This window comes from Hemicordylus capensis, chromosome 3 (genome assembly GCF_027244095.1).
Source record: "Hemicordylus capensis ecotype Gifberg chromosome 3, rHemCap1.1.pri, whole genome shotgun sequence".
NCBI classification, from domain to species: domain Eukaryota; kingdom Metazoa; phylum Chordata; class Lepidosauria; order Squamata; family Cordylidae; genus Hemicordylus; species Hemicordylus capensis.
The window spans coordinates 102,538,648-102,553,037 of NC_069659.1; the positions used below are offsets into that span (position 1 = coordinate 102,538,648).

General features: G+C 46.7%; 1 protein-coding gene across 3 annotated transcripts in view; it reads left to right on the top strand.

The window, feature by feature from the left end:
* The first annotated feature begins 416 nt into the window (after positions 1 to 416).
* The window catches only part of CFAP47 (cilia and flagella associated protein 47), a 503,999-nt gene continuing 490,025 nt past the window's right edge, over positions 417 to 14,390 (top strand). For all 3 annotated transcript variants that reach the window (XM_053311021.1, XM_053311022.1, XM_053311023.1), the window contains exons 1-2: positions 417 to 688; positions 13,667 to 13,818. In XM_053311021.1, the coding sequence (XP_053166996.1) occupies positions 521 to 688; positions 13,667 to 13,818 (320 nt within the window). In that variant the 5' untranslated portion in view covers positions 417 to 520. The remainder of the gene's footprint in view (positions 689 to 13,666; positions 13,819 to 14,390) is intronic.

Genomic DNA, 14,390 nt, shown 5'->3' on the forward strand with positions numbered 1-14,390 from the left:
ATTCCAAACGTGTTTGCTTTGGAAGTCAATGTCAATATCATTGGTCTCGACAGAGATTTCTCCCATGTAAGTGAATATGGTTGCTTTCTCGAGCAGACCCAACAACACAGCTAGTGTTTAGGTATAGGACTCACACTTTCATGGTTACCGCAGTTAATACAACTAGCAGGATTAAAAAGCGAATTTCTATGATGCTCAGGCACCACCAACGCTTGTCCTGACTTCCTTGCGCCTGACTACATTCTTCGAGAAAGAGACCTATACCGTCCGCCTCTCTCTGTGCTAGGACCGGAAGCCTCGGCCACCAAGTTCTTAGAGGGGTTTCTTTAGACTCGAAGGCTGGCCTCGTCTCCAATCAGAGCGCACGTCAGAGCGTCGGTCCTTGTTGCTAGGCGACCGTTCCTAACAGCCGCTCCTTGAGGCCGGAAGTCTGCGTCGCCTAGGAGACAGGAACGCTCCGAGGTGGACGCTGCCTTGGCTGAGGGGGCTGCGCTTGGTGGCGGCGTGTGCCGCAGCAGCCATGGAGGTTTCTGCTCCCTCGAGGGATGTGGCTGGAGTGCGCATTACTCCGACCGAGCTGCGCTTCCCAGACGCGGTGCCTGGAGAGCGCTACCGGGCGATGCTGAAAGTCAAGAATCTGCAACCTCTCAGCTGCGTCCTTCGCTTTTTATCACCGCAACAGCCACAGGTGGGAAAGGAAGCAGCGTGGAGACCCGTGGGAGTCAAGGACGCGGGAGCCCAAGGTCTCCACCAGGGGCGGAATTGGGCTTTTCTCTTTGCAAACCATCTTTTTTCTATCTTTCACTAGCTGACCCCGCACAGAGCAACTGTGTGTTAGTGCACTCAGCCTTTGGCCTCCCTTCTGGAGACTTCGCTTTTCACACCCTCCCCCCCGCCACTTGCCCCATCCGCTCACCTGACAGCTGTGGCCATCCAAACCACCCACCACCTGCTGCTTGCCTGTTCATCCTGGTCACCATAACTGCCCCAGCTTGCTTCTCCCCACCGCACGGAGCTTCAGCCCCAGCTTGCCTCCCCCCCCAGCTTGATCCTTCAGCTGAATGGGCACAGAGCATCTGTGCCCCTAGTTCTCCCCCCAGCCCCGGTTTGTTCTTCCCCCAGCCTGCTCTCCCCACCCCCAGCCTTTTGCCCTTTTCTCCTCTGCCCCAACCCTCTGCCCCATTCCTGTCTCCTCTCCCCCAGCTTTCAGCCCCTCCCTCGGAGGCCAGGCTTCTCCACCCCCCCAACCTTCTGGCCCAGTCTGCTCCCCCTCAGGTTCTCCTCCCGCCACCGCTTGCCTTCTCTTCTTGCCATTTCCTTTCTTCCCTGCCTGCCGTCTCCATGTTGCAGACTTCATGTCTTTCTATCTCTCGCTCTCCTCCGTTTCTCTCTCTGTTTCTACCTCCTTGCTGCAGCTTTTGGCCCTGGCCGCTCTCTGTCTTGCTGCCCTGCTCTCCACCACCTGCTGCCATTTCCCCCGGCAGCCGCTCTCAGAACCCTCCACCACGCATTTCCACCCACCCTGTATTCCTGCCTGCCATGCTTCTGGCACGTCTACAAGAATTAAGTATATAGATAGACTAGCTGACCCCACACAGAGCATCTGTGCGGTAGTGCATTGAGCCTGTGGCATCCCCCCGTCTCTCCCCACTCTCTCGCTCGCGCTCTCCCCTGCCACTCGCTCGCATGCTCCCCCCGCTGCTTGCTCCTGTGTGCTTGCAGATGCTCTTCCCAGTGTGGTCCCATCCCCTAAGGGGAATATCTTATAGAACTCACATATCTTCCATTCAAATGCAAACCAGGGCAGACCCTGCTTAGCAAAGGGGATGTAGTGTTTGCTATCGCAGTTCTTCCATTGTGGGAGTCACATTGTGGTTTGTGTCTGTTTGTTTATAAAATTCTGTTTTGTGTGTGTGCATTCTATCTTTGGGATATGTTAGAAAAACCCCAAACAAACAAATTTCAATGGCCACTACAGTGCATTGGTTCCTTCTGGACACTATGCTATGGTTGTCACTTCAGCCCATTCTCTTCCTTTTATCTGAACTAGTTTTTAATTCCCCCAAACCTCTGCCCCATGCACACTCCCGGTGGTTAAAGATCTATCTGGCTTCTACCTGAAATGAGTTTCATACTATAGCTATACGTTGGATTGCTGACAGGAACTGGGTGGTATTTTATTTATTTAACCTATTTTTATACCGCCCCAAATTTGTCTGTCTGGGTGGTTTCTGGTTTGGCAAACAAAATTCTCTAAGGTGTGAGGGTGAAAACATTTCGGATAAACCAGAAGGGACAGAGTAGAACTAGGAGTAGAGCAGATGGACAGCTGGTCAAAAAGGTCAAATGACAATAAGGGAGATAGCACACACCAACACCAGGTAAAAGACTCAGTGTATACCAGTGCTAGAAGCCTTTGAGCCAAGATAGGTGAGCTGGAGTGCTTGGTTGCTAAAGAAAACATAGATATAGTGGGCATGAGAAATGGTGAGAACCAGTGGGACACTGTTGTTCATAGATACAAACTCTACAGAAAGGACAGCGAGGGGCAGATTGGGGGTGGAGTAGCACTGTATATAAAAAAGGGATAGAATACAATAGGCTAGAAAACCTAGGAGGACCGGAGTGATCCACAGAATTATTATGGATGACAATATGAGGACTCAGGCGCTCTTAGGACCGGACCTTGGGGATCTGGCCTGGTCCTCTGTTGCAGGAGGTGGGGCCTCTGAATGCTTCCCCCACGGGCCTCCGTCATGGCGGCCTGCCCTGCATTAGCAACTGGTTGCAGGCCGGCCGCCATGTGCGTGTGTAAGTTGTTGGCTTGGTTGTCGGCAGCAATGTGTGTGCTGCCCAGGGGCGGGGGGGAGGGCTCCAAATGTTATGTTCCCACGTTGCTTGATGAATGAGGGGGCTTCCAAGTGCTGGCAGCAACAGCCATTTGGACTGTGCGGGCTGTCAGTGCCGTTACAGTGGTGGTGGGGCCCTCCAAGTGGCGTCGGGTATGGGACCACACTGCTACTAGCGGCCGTGCTGTGCTGCCGGAAAGAAAAACTCACTGTGCACGACCCTGCCACCCGCCCCACCGGCCATGTGCTTTGCTGTCTGGCAGGGTGGGGGGATGGCCTCCAAATGTCTCCACGCCGCTGGCCATGTGCATGGGCCTCATTGTGGGTACCAATCATGTAGTGCTCGGCAGGGTGGGGGCCTTCAAAAGGCAAGACCAGCTGCGCCCCGCCCTTCCTCTCCATCTCTCTTCCTGGGGTGGTCAGCAGCCGCTTGCCTGCCTCCTGCACTGTTCCAACCAAGTGAGCAGCATTAGCAAGCATGAGCTAATACGACAAGGGAAGCAGCAGCAGCAGCAGCAGCGGCGATGCTGGTGAGGAGGAGTGAAGAGCCTGAGAGAGGAGAGGAAAGTAAGTGAAGAATCCAGAAAGTAAAAGGGCATGAGCTTCCTAAGTTGCTCCTTGCCCCTTAGCAAGTGCCTGCTGACTTTGGAAATCGCTTCCCTCCTGCTGGCTTTGGCTGCAACGCAGCTTGCAAACCATGTGGAGTTTCCTTCATTCTAACTTCCTCCTCTTTCGTTTCTTCCTCTCCTCATGTGTTGCTTTCCCAAGGCAGCTCCAGCCAGCCCCCTTTCTCCAGAAAGGACTTCCCTTTTGTTTCTAGACTAGAGAAGGCACACACTTCCTTCTCTCTGGAGAAAAACTACCTGAGTCTGACTTCCCAGTTTTTCACACCAATATATTGCTGCTGACTCTCATAGCCTTTGATTCTTGGAGAGAAGGAAGCTGTGCCTTTGGAGGAATACAGACAGCCATCTGAATTTGGGACTAGCTAAAGTTTACTGTAAATTAATCAGCTATATGCAATTAATTGATTATGCCCGCCTGTTGCTTCTTCTGGAGCTGGTTGGCCTGGCAAAACTCCAGCAGCAGAAGCAGAATATGCAGTGGGGTCAGGAGAAGGGATTGGAGGGGTTAGGGTTGCCAACATTCCATTGCCTGAATATGGGGGACAAGTGGGTGTGTGTGTCTTGGGAGCGGGGTCATCTGTGGGTGGGGTCATCCTAGAAGCCTAAGTAGCAATGCATTTGTAAAAACAACAAAACAAGCCCCATGATTTTACAAAGCTTCTTGTTCACACAGACCATTCCACATAGACATTAAGCAAGTGTCAGGTGAAAAATTAAGGGAATCCCCCAGGTTTACATACATGCTACATCCTCGCACCTTGCCCACTGAAAGCCCCACTGAAAGGCCTTTTTATCTGCCAGAAGGTGAGTGTGTTAGCAGGAGTCTGTAGGTCTGTTGACATTTGATAAGTAAACATTTAGCAACTTGCAAGATGTAAATAAAATGAGGCAATTGCTCCTGGAAGTTTGCAGAGCAACTGGGGCTTCTTTTGTGAAAATTATTGTTTCTTTAACATTATAATATGGACTTCACCCAGACTTCAAAGGGCTCAATGCAAATACATTGAGGGATGAGCCCCAGGCTCTGCCAATAATACCGGAAAAACAGCATCCTGTTCGGGACAAGAGATTTTTTGCCTCAGAGATGGGGCTTTTGGGAATGCTAGGAGGGGTGGCAGCAGCAGCTGCTGGAAGAGCAAATGGGATGGTACTCTTCAGTTCTGCTTTAGAATCATCCTTGGGTAGGGAAGAGATTGATGTAAACAAAAGCACTGTTTTAGCTGCCTAGATTGGGTTCAGTATGTTTTTCTTTTGGGGACGGGGTGGGGCATGAGTTCCGATGGTCATACTGATGTGTTATAGAGAACCAAAGAAACTCCATGTTGCGTAGTAGATACATAGTCCACCATTTTATTGCCACTTATACTATGTCTAGGGTGTCAGCATCCATTTTTTTGATTGTATAAAAGAGAACCTCAGCTATAACCAATTCGTATTCAATGTAGAGCCATTAGCCTGTTGAATACCTTGCTAACTGCAGTTGCAATAAAAGCCTCTAAATGATTCCCACTGAGTCTGTTTGATTGGCTAAAAGGCGGACCCAGGGACGAACCGAATTCACATCAATACTGTATATGGATTTCCCAGCCAGTCTCTTTGCCCACCTTATGGATGTGTACGGATCCACGGAGCTGCAGTCCGGCACTGGGGTGGGGGTTCCTTTAAGGGCAGGGGGAGGGTGTACTCACCCCTCCTGCTGCTTCCCCTCCGTTGGCGCACATTTGTTGCGACTTGCGCACACGCAAATGGCTTTCTGAAGCCTTTTGCAGCCGAGAGGGGGAAGGGGCGGCAGGGAGGTATCCTGCCACCTCAAATGCTTGGCAAAAAATGCGCGCCGGCGGGGGAAAAGCAGTGGGAGTGGTAAGTATACCCTCCCCCCACAAAGGAACCCCCACCCTGGCGGTCGAACCTCAAACTGCCAGAAGATTGGACCGGTCTGGAGGCTTGTAGAATGGCCTCCGGACTGGTCCGTGCACATCACTAGCCCACCTGCATGGCCCTTTAGTGCAGAGGTGCACCTAGGCAATTTTGAAGCCTGTACCTAAAGGTCTTTGGAGGCCCCCCTATCCTGAAAATTATAGGGATGTGCATGGAACCGGGCGGGGGAGGTTTAAAGGGGTGGGGGGGTGCCACTTTAAGGGCGGGGGAGGGTGCACTTATCCCTCCCCCTGCTTTTCACCCACCAGCGCTCATTTTCCATAAAAGCCTTCGGGGTGGCAGTGTACCTCCCTGCCACTCCTTCCACCTCTTCGGCTGGAAGTACCATGCATGCGTGCATACGTGACGTGCACCTTCCCTCGCCCTTAAAGTGGCACCCCATTGGCTTTGAACCCCCTCCTGGTGTTCGAACTTGTTTGGAGGCCCGTAAAAAGGCCTACGAACAGGTTTGTGCACATCCCTAGCAAATTAAGCATCATCATCCTCTGCCGGGTGACTACACCACCCTGGACACACTAAAGAGGATATGGGGCCCCCCAGGGACTGTGGAAGCCCTGGACTTCATCCCCGAAGTCCAGGGGTAAGGGCACCTCTGCTTTAGTGTCCCCAGTGCACACCATTAAGCTCTTTTCTCATTTCCAAACACAAGTTGTGTTATACGCTACTTTGGCATTTGGGATTCTCTTTGTTGGGGCAGGAAGGGTAGTGGTGGAGAGAGCAATTTTCATTTTCTGGTACACAAACTAAGCAGCTTGGTACGGAGAGAAAGCAACCTTGGACTTAATCCTGAGTGGTGCACAGGACCTCTTGTGAGATGTCAGAGTTGTAGAACCATTGGGGAACAGTGACCATAGTGTGATCCAATTCATCTTATATATGGGTGGAGTACTGCAAAGGAAGTCTTACACAGATGATTTGGACTTCAAAAGAGGAAACTTCTCAAAAATGAGGGGACCAGTAAAAAGGAAGTTGGAAGGGAAAGTCAGGAGGGTCAAATCACTCCACAAAGCATGGAACCTATCCAAAACCACAATAATAGAAATACCCTCCCCCCTGTCCTTAAAGATATCCCCCCCAACCTTAAAACCAGCAGGCGCCGGTTCCGTGCACACCACTACTAGATGGGCCTGAGACCTAATCCAGCAGGGCTGTTCTTATGTTCACTGGGCCTGTTCCACCTGCCATCCCAATCTCCTGTTTGGTGTGTGTGCTGAGGGCCTGGTGTTGCTGGGTCTGCTCCACCCGCTCGCCCAATCTCCTGTTGTGGAGGTGGGAGGGGTGCTGAGTGCTGGGTGTGGCTGGCCCGGATGTAGCTGGGCCTTCTATGCACACAGTCTTCTCATTCCTATTTCTATTGCTTTGAGCAGTCCTGAGCAGCAGTACACTGGATGGACGTGATGTGAATTCAGTTCGTCCCTGGGTCCGCCTTAAGCCAATCAAACAGACACAGTGGGAATCAATTAGAGGCTTGGTTTAATGCTCTGCAGAAGCAGGTAGACAATGGGGCTCACGCTCCACATTGAATACAAATTGGTTATAGGTGCATCTTACATTTATACAGACAATCTGAATGATGCTGACATAATATACGTGGCAGTAAAATGGTGGACTAAGTATCTAGTACGCATGCGAATGATTCATTGTTCATCTGGTGATCACTCCTTATTTGGTTACATCCTGTTTTATTAACTTCTCAGCAAAGAACGGTGAGAACCAAGTTTCTTTAGATACAATTTAGTGGAGAGAGATAATCATGTGAGGCCGTGTCCTTGAGCTGGCCTGAGCTGGGCTGGGTTACTTTAAGTTAGAATTAGGTTTTCTAAGCAAACTTGGAGATGCTTTGGTATTCTAAGTAAAATGTAGTTACTTTGGTTTTCTAAAACACATCAATTCCCCCCTTAAACACTGCATCATCCTGAATCTTCAGGATGTCTTAATTAAAGTTTGTAAAGGTACAGCTGTATGTATGGGTCTTATACTATGGCAAGGTTTAAAGGTTCTCATAAACATTTGGTTTAAAGCTGTAACGCATTGTAAGCAGCAACATGTGATTATTAATACAAAGAAAATACAACCAGAATTATCTTCTTTGCCCATAAATCAATAGGCTCTCCATATTAGTTAATGAAAGTTCTAACTGTTTGAAAATATTAACAGTAGCTCTTTCTAACACACAAACTCTTAATCTTGGAATATGGTTCTTGCCCATTGATGGAACTTTGTGTTTCGTGTGGCTAAGGGTTTGGAACATATGAGGTTTTGGGATGCCTTAAACATTTGTGATGCATTAAGCATAGTTTTTACAGAAATGGTATGTGCTATGGCAGGCACATTGCATACAATATTCTAGAGCTACAAACATAATTATATAATTCTATACATCACACACACATATCCTTAACCACCCATATCTGGCATGATTTGATATATATATAAAAATTTTACACATAACAGCAAAGTGTACATATAAAGATCATACAACTTATAGCAAGCAACATGATTTTAACCCATCTTTATCCCAAATAAAGTATAAATAACAGTCTTGCATTGTGGAACCAGATGCTTCTGGTGATTAATGGGTTATCAGCTTGTGGAAAGCGATAGCAATGACAAGTCATGTATAATCACACTGATTAATACAAATGTCTATAAAATTTTAGGTAAGGCTTGGGCCAGCTTAATGTCTTAGAGCATAAAGGGATCAGTAACTTGGGGAGAGGTGCAGACTTGCAGGTAAATGCTCTGGTTGAAACAGTGCGATGATTGGCACAATATATAAGTGAAACAATAAGGAAATGACTGGAGAGCAAGCATGTGAGGTACATGACCTTACAGCACAGGAGATAGCAAGGTTTTCAACATAATGATAGCACATAGTCACTACAAGAAAGTAATATAAGAAAGTGGTGCAAATCATCAACTCCCACCCCCCTTAGTGTCCTCTAGAGTCTGTCATGGCCAAAAAGGAAGCCATGGAGAGCTTTAGAATTCAAAATCTAAAAGTCCTTGGTAAGGAAAAAAATATTTTAGTCCTTCAGTTGAGAACCAAATGCTCTTGTAAAACGTTGCAGGATTTTGGCTATCCTGATCCATGTTGTTTTGGCTTGTTTGGCTAGTGTCCACAGACAAGCTTAAATGTTCATGTGTTTGGGAGCCTTGACTCCCTCCCCTTGTGAGTTTGGGGTTTTGAGGAGGCATTAAAGCCTTTCAGGTCAATCACAGTCACTGCTAACAAAGGCCAGTTTCCATGTGGCATCTCACATTCTCTTCTGCATCCTGTTCTTCCTCTTTACAACAACCCTGTGAGGCAGGCCAAATCATTTGAGTTGTAGGCTCTGTGTCGCCCAGCAAGTGTCTTGGCTGAATGAGGATTTGGACTCGGGTTTTCCCGGTCTTAATCCAGCACTCTAACCACTGCACTATGTTGGCTGACAATCATACTTACAGTCCTTTGTCAGGGCAATCAATCTCCATCCAGTATAACTGACTTCATCGTCAGTAATGTGTAGATAGTTGTGGTGTCCCAGTTCTCCATCTTTAGCCTCATAATTAACCAGTCACTGATGGATTCAAGTTTGGGTTTGACATTTCTGTAAAGTGAAAACAACCTCTCGAGACAAGGAAAAAGGATAGCCCACACAGGTAAGTCAATCCCTGCCCTCTGTTTACCCACAGCTTGGGCATTACCTGACTTGGCATGTCCAGTGAGATACTATACCTTGGTAAAATAGGATTGTTTACTACACAAATTACACAGGCTGTTGCCACATGTTCTGCAAAAGGGTACATCCAAGAGGCACAAAAGTGTCTTTGTATTGACTAGGAAAAAAACCCAAAGGATTGGTTCTGCAATAATTCCACATCCATCTGCTGTTCTTTACCAGCCATCCTCTTCTAAATGCGCCCCCCTGCTGTGGTGCAAAGTCGATGTCCTTTTTTTTTGAATATGTGGGGGTGGGTTTGTGCCAAGATAGCACAGGAATCAAAGATGCTTGGAAACAGGAATAGAAGGAGCAGCAGTTTTAGCTGCAGCATCTGCCATCCAATTACCCTTTGTCACTGGGTCATTTTCCTCTGGTGACCTCTGCTATGGATGACTGCAACCTCTTCTAGTAGTGTAACAGCAGTCTAGAGTTCTGATATCTGTGTCCCATATTTTACTTCCTTGTTTCCCATTGTTAAAATCTTCTTTCTTTCCAAGTGGCCCCATGAGTTGTGTAAAAATTACCTTGAAGGTGATGAGCTCTGCAAGCTGTGCTGACTGAGATACCTGGAGAAAGAGCATGGTCAGTCACTTCTCCATAGCCAGCTTACGTTGTCCATCTTACATGAAGCTGCCTCCATCTGTGTACAGTTCATCTTTAAGATCAGGATGACTTGGCATAGATGTAGTCCACAGCTTGCAAGCAATCATGTTCTTGGTCTTCTGTAGGCTCAAAAGGAAGTAAGTTAGCTGGATTAAGAACAAAGTAGTAGCCATGGAAACCCCAGGATCCTCACCAAAGTCACATGATATTCGGTCATGTGTGAGGGAGTCAGCCATCTACTGCCCCAGACTAATCCCTTTTAGCTGGGAAATTTCCAAGGTGAATTGCAAACCGGTGCTTTGGAACTCCTTGCCACTTGCAGGAGTGGCAAAACAAAATTCCTTTCATTAAATCTCATGTCTGGGATTTTAAGATTCAGCTGCTGTGAAGGCAAAGCAGGGCTGGTGGATGAGTCAAATTAAAAAAAAAAATTTGAACCTTAGACCATTTGATTAGTAGCTTTCAGTTTACATCAATTCAGTTAGCAGAAATATTGCATAGATTTTGCAAAAACATGACAGTAATACAATTAGATTCATTTATCTTAAAATCCATTTTTCCTTCTCACCCACAATTAATCTGGCTGGAACACAAACTGCTTTACAGAGAACCTCTTTCCCCCTCCCATCCGGAAATGGGTGGAGTTATCCTTGTTCATCAGGGATCAGCTTTCATTTGAGAGGAAGAATTTGGAAGGGAAACTTCCGGTTTAGATTTTGAGCTCACAGAAAACAGGTAAGATAAGATAGATCATTGTTAAGGAATTCAGTAAACATAACATATAAAGGCTTATGATACTCAGTAGTGGCAGAAATATCACAATCAACTTAACATAAGAATGAATGAAGTAGAGCTTGCTCTCATGCTTAATGCATTTAGCCATCCATAAGCAGCACTTTTGCAGAGGTGGGAAGATTCAGCCCTCAGTTGGCCAGCTGACCGCTGAAAGTTCCCTGTGTTGCTCAGGCCATGACCAATTTTATGTTCAATTAATATAATAATTGTGAATTTTGGAATTCAATGTCAGAGCAAGTTTGGTCTGGAACAGTTTACAGAAAGGAAAAACAAAACAAAACATGTCACTAGTATAAATACATTCACAAATACAACAGAATAAACAGAATAAATACAACAGAAACCTCATCTTCACAGATATCCTATCTAATAAAAGGCTTGGTGTCCGTCCGTGGACGGACACCAAGCGTGTGTCCGTGCCTCCCTGGCTTCTTCTGGGCATGCGTGAAGCGCATGGCCAGAAGGAGCCAGGGAGGCAGGACCGCCAGCACCCGGCGGCCATCTTGGCAGGACCGCCAGCACCCGGCGGCCAGAGGAGGCGGCGCGGCCGAGGAGGCGGCAGAGCCATGGCCGAGGCCTGGCCGTGCCGCCGCTTACCCGGCTTCTTCGGGGCGGCCGCTTCTGGCCGCCCAGGATGGCTGCCGGATGAGGCGGCCAACAAAACAATGCAGCGGTGGGCCCGGGCAGCGGTGGGCCAGGCCGGAGCCGCGGTGGGTGGCGGGCCCGGCCGGAGCCGCGGGCGCCGGGGGGGTGGCGGGAGAGGGAATGGCGGCGAACGTCTGGAGCGCAGAGCTCCACTAGCGCCCGTTAACCAACGGGCTTCATGTCTACTAGTGAGCTATAAAATTGATGTGGGTTGAATTCCTATACAGAACCAGAGCTTTGGGCTCCCTCTCAGAAACATGCGCACACACACACACACACACACACAGGCTTGTCTTGTGTATTTCACAGAACAAGGGACTAAACAAAGAAAACTTCATATGAATCCCAAAGAATTTTATAGCATTTTAAATATGTCAGCCATAAACTCAGTTAAGAAAGTAGTTTAAACAGAACAACCTTATCACAGTTATCCATGAAAACAACCTGTAATTCTATATTACCTTTCCACATCACAATCTTATAACTTACTGGTGCTTTTCAAGCATTTTTCTTTTTGTTGTTGTTAACAACCTCCAACAAAATCCTTTTACGTATTTTCTTCTAGGTTTTTTTTATTTTCTTTTGTCTGCAATTCCCATATGCATTCCTTCAAAACTCCATTTTCTTTCCTCTTTTCCAACTCAAGTAGTTGAAGAGAGATAGAAAAAGGGAAAAAGAGAACAAAAGCAGCCTTTTGTTCAGATAAACTTTTGCAGCTAGAACAGTGTTATCTTTTGGCTTGGTTACAACAGGACAGTGGCAGAGACTGTTTGCAGACTGTTTGCAACACACGGGCAAAGCTTGGAAGCAACTTGGAAACAGAACACAGAGAGAGAAATGATTTTTGCAAAAGACAATCATTCTTCCTTCCTTAACACTTATAAAACAGAGGCAAGTGCAAAAGGATGTTATTTTCGGAGTCAGGAGGCCTCTGACTCGAGTTCATAGTGGCCAAACTTTCATACAAAGGCATTTCAAAACATGTTTTCTAAGAGCACTCTTTGCTCCCATGATAATTACCCAATTTTTCAACACACACTCCAAAGGTGTACATGAAATCCGTTCAGATTTTGTGTACTTGCTATTTCTGCTACCCATAGCCCCCCCTTTGAGTTGGTTGGGCTTAGACTGTTTATTTCTGACTCAAAGCCGCCCCTCCTTGGGCTCTTGGCTTAAGTCACTCCTTCCCAGGCAGCCCTACTTCGGCTGTGGGGTTTTTTTTGTTTTTGTTTTCTCTCTCTTTCCCCCTTCTCGAGCTGAAAGATTAAACCGCCCCTGCTTGGACTTTTTGGCTTAAATTGCCCCCCCCTCTCGGGATTTTGGCTTTCTCCCCTCTCGGGATTTTGGCTTAAATTTGCCCCTGCGTGGGCAGCCCTTCTTCGGCTGTAGAATTTCCCCCCTTTTCTCGGACTGAAAATTGCCCCTCCCTGGGCTTTTTCCCCCCCTTTGCCCCTCTTGGGCTGAGGAGAACCAAAAGACGTCTTTGGATTTCACTCTCTTACTCACTCACACTCTCTGTTCATACTTTCATTCACTCTTGCCTCGATTCCCAGATGTGGCGCGTTGTGACGACTGGCGCATCCCGGGCCCATGAGAATCACGGGCCCATGAGAATCAGACAAAATGCTGTGAGGCGCGCTGGATCTCATTGTCCCGTGATGGGTCAGACTGTCCACCCAGAGTCACATCCGACTGTCACGGCACCAAATTGATGTGAATTCAGTTCGTCCCTGGGTCCGCCTTAAGCCAATCAAACAGACACAGTGGGAATCAATTAGAGGCTTGGTTTAATGCTCTGCAGAAGCAGGTAGACAATGGGGCTCACGCTCCACATTGAATACAAATTGGTTATAGGTGCATCTTACATTTATACAGACAATCTGAATGATGCTGACATAGTATATGTGGCAGTAAAATGGTGGACTAAGTATCTAGTACGCATGCGAATGATTCATTGTTCATCTGGTGATCACTCCTTATTTGGTTACATCCTGTTTTATTAACTTCTCAGCAAAGAACGGTGAGAACCAAGTTTCTTTAGATACAATTTAGTGGAGAGAGATAATCATGTGAGGCCGTGTCCTTGAGCTGGGCTGGGTTACTTTAAGTTAGAATTAGGTTTTCTAAGCAAACTTGGAGATGCTTTGGTATTCTAAGTAAAATGTAGTTACTTTCGTTTTCTAAAACACATCAGACGGAATATAAATATTTTAAACAATAAGTAAATAAAGCTACTCTTTATTGGGTACATTTCACTGCACCTCTCACCTTCTATTCTCCTGCTTCAGTTGATACCCAAACAAAATCCTAATTTTAAAGACAATTGATAGATTTTGGATCTGAATGCAATATTTCAGTGGACATTTTAATTTGCCCCTGGTGGGTTGCTGAGTAGTATTTCAAAGCCTGGTGCTTGTAAATATTTATCAGATGGTCTTTTCTAATGCTGGGAAGGGATGACCCCCCCCCGCATTTAAAATTGATTTGATTTTTTCCCCCAACATAGTTCAAACTAATTGTGGAAAATCCAAAGAAAGCTCTTGCTCCTGGTCTTCAAATAACAGCCATTGTTGAATATCATCCTGATAGTGAAGACAACCTTCAGGATCAGCTAGTCCTTTATATAGGAGAAGAGACATTTGAGATTCCTCTGTTTGGGTAAGGCATTTCAATGTAAACTTCTATTATTTTTCTCATTCAGTCTTTTGATAATAATGCATTTATTTCTCAAAATAAGTACTGGTTTACTGAATAGGAATCTAAGAACATTGCTCAAAGTTATGCTTTAAAATATGATTTTATGTGGCAAGTGGCCCTCAATTTCCTTCTATTAAAAATGACTATGCTCCTCTTTTTCAGACTTATACAGAGTTGCTTCTTGGCTGTTTTTGACTGAATTAGCTGTTGGTTTTTAAATTTCTAGGCCAGCAATTCACATGGATAATAAAAAGTTGGCTATCAGTTTGATCAGTATTAATAATAATAATATTACATTTATATCCCGCTCTTCCTCCAAGGAGCCCAGAGCGGTGTGAGTTTCTCTTTCACAACAACCCTGTGAAGTAGGTTAGGCTGAAAGAGAAGTGACTGGCCCAGAGTCACCCAGCTAGTTTCATGGCTGAATGGGGATTTGAACGCGGGTCTCCCCGGTCCTAGTCCAGCACTCTAACCACTACAACATGCTGGCTCTCTTGTGAGAGTATTTATGATAGTGCTGCCCTTAGAAATTG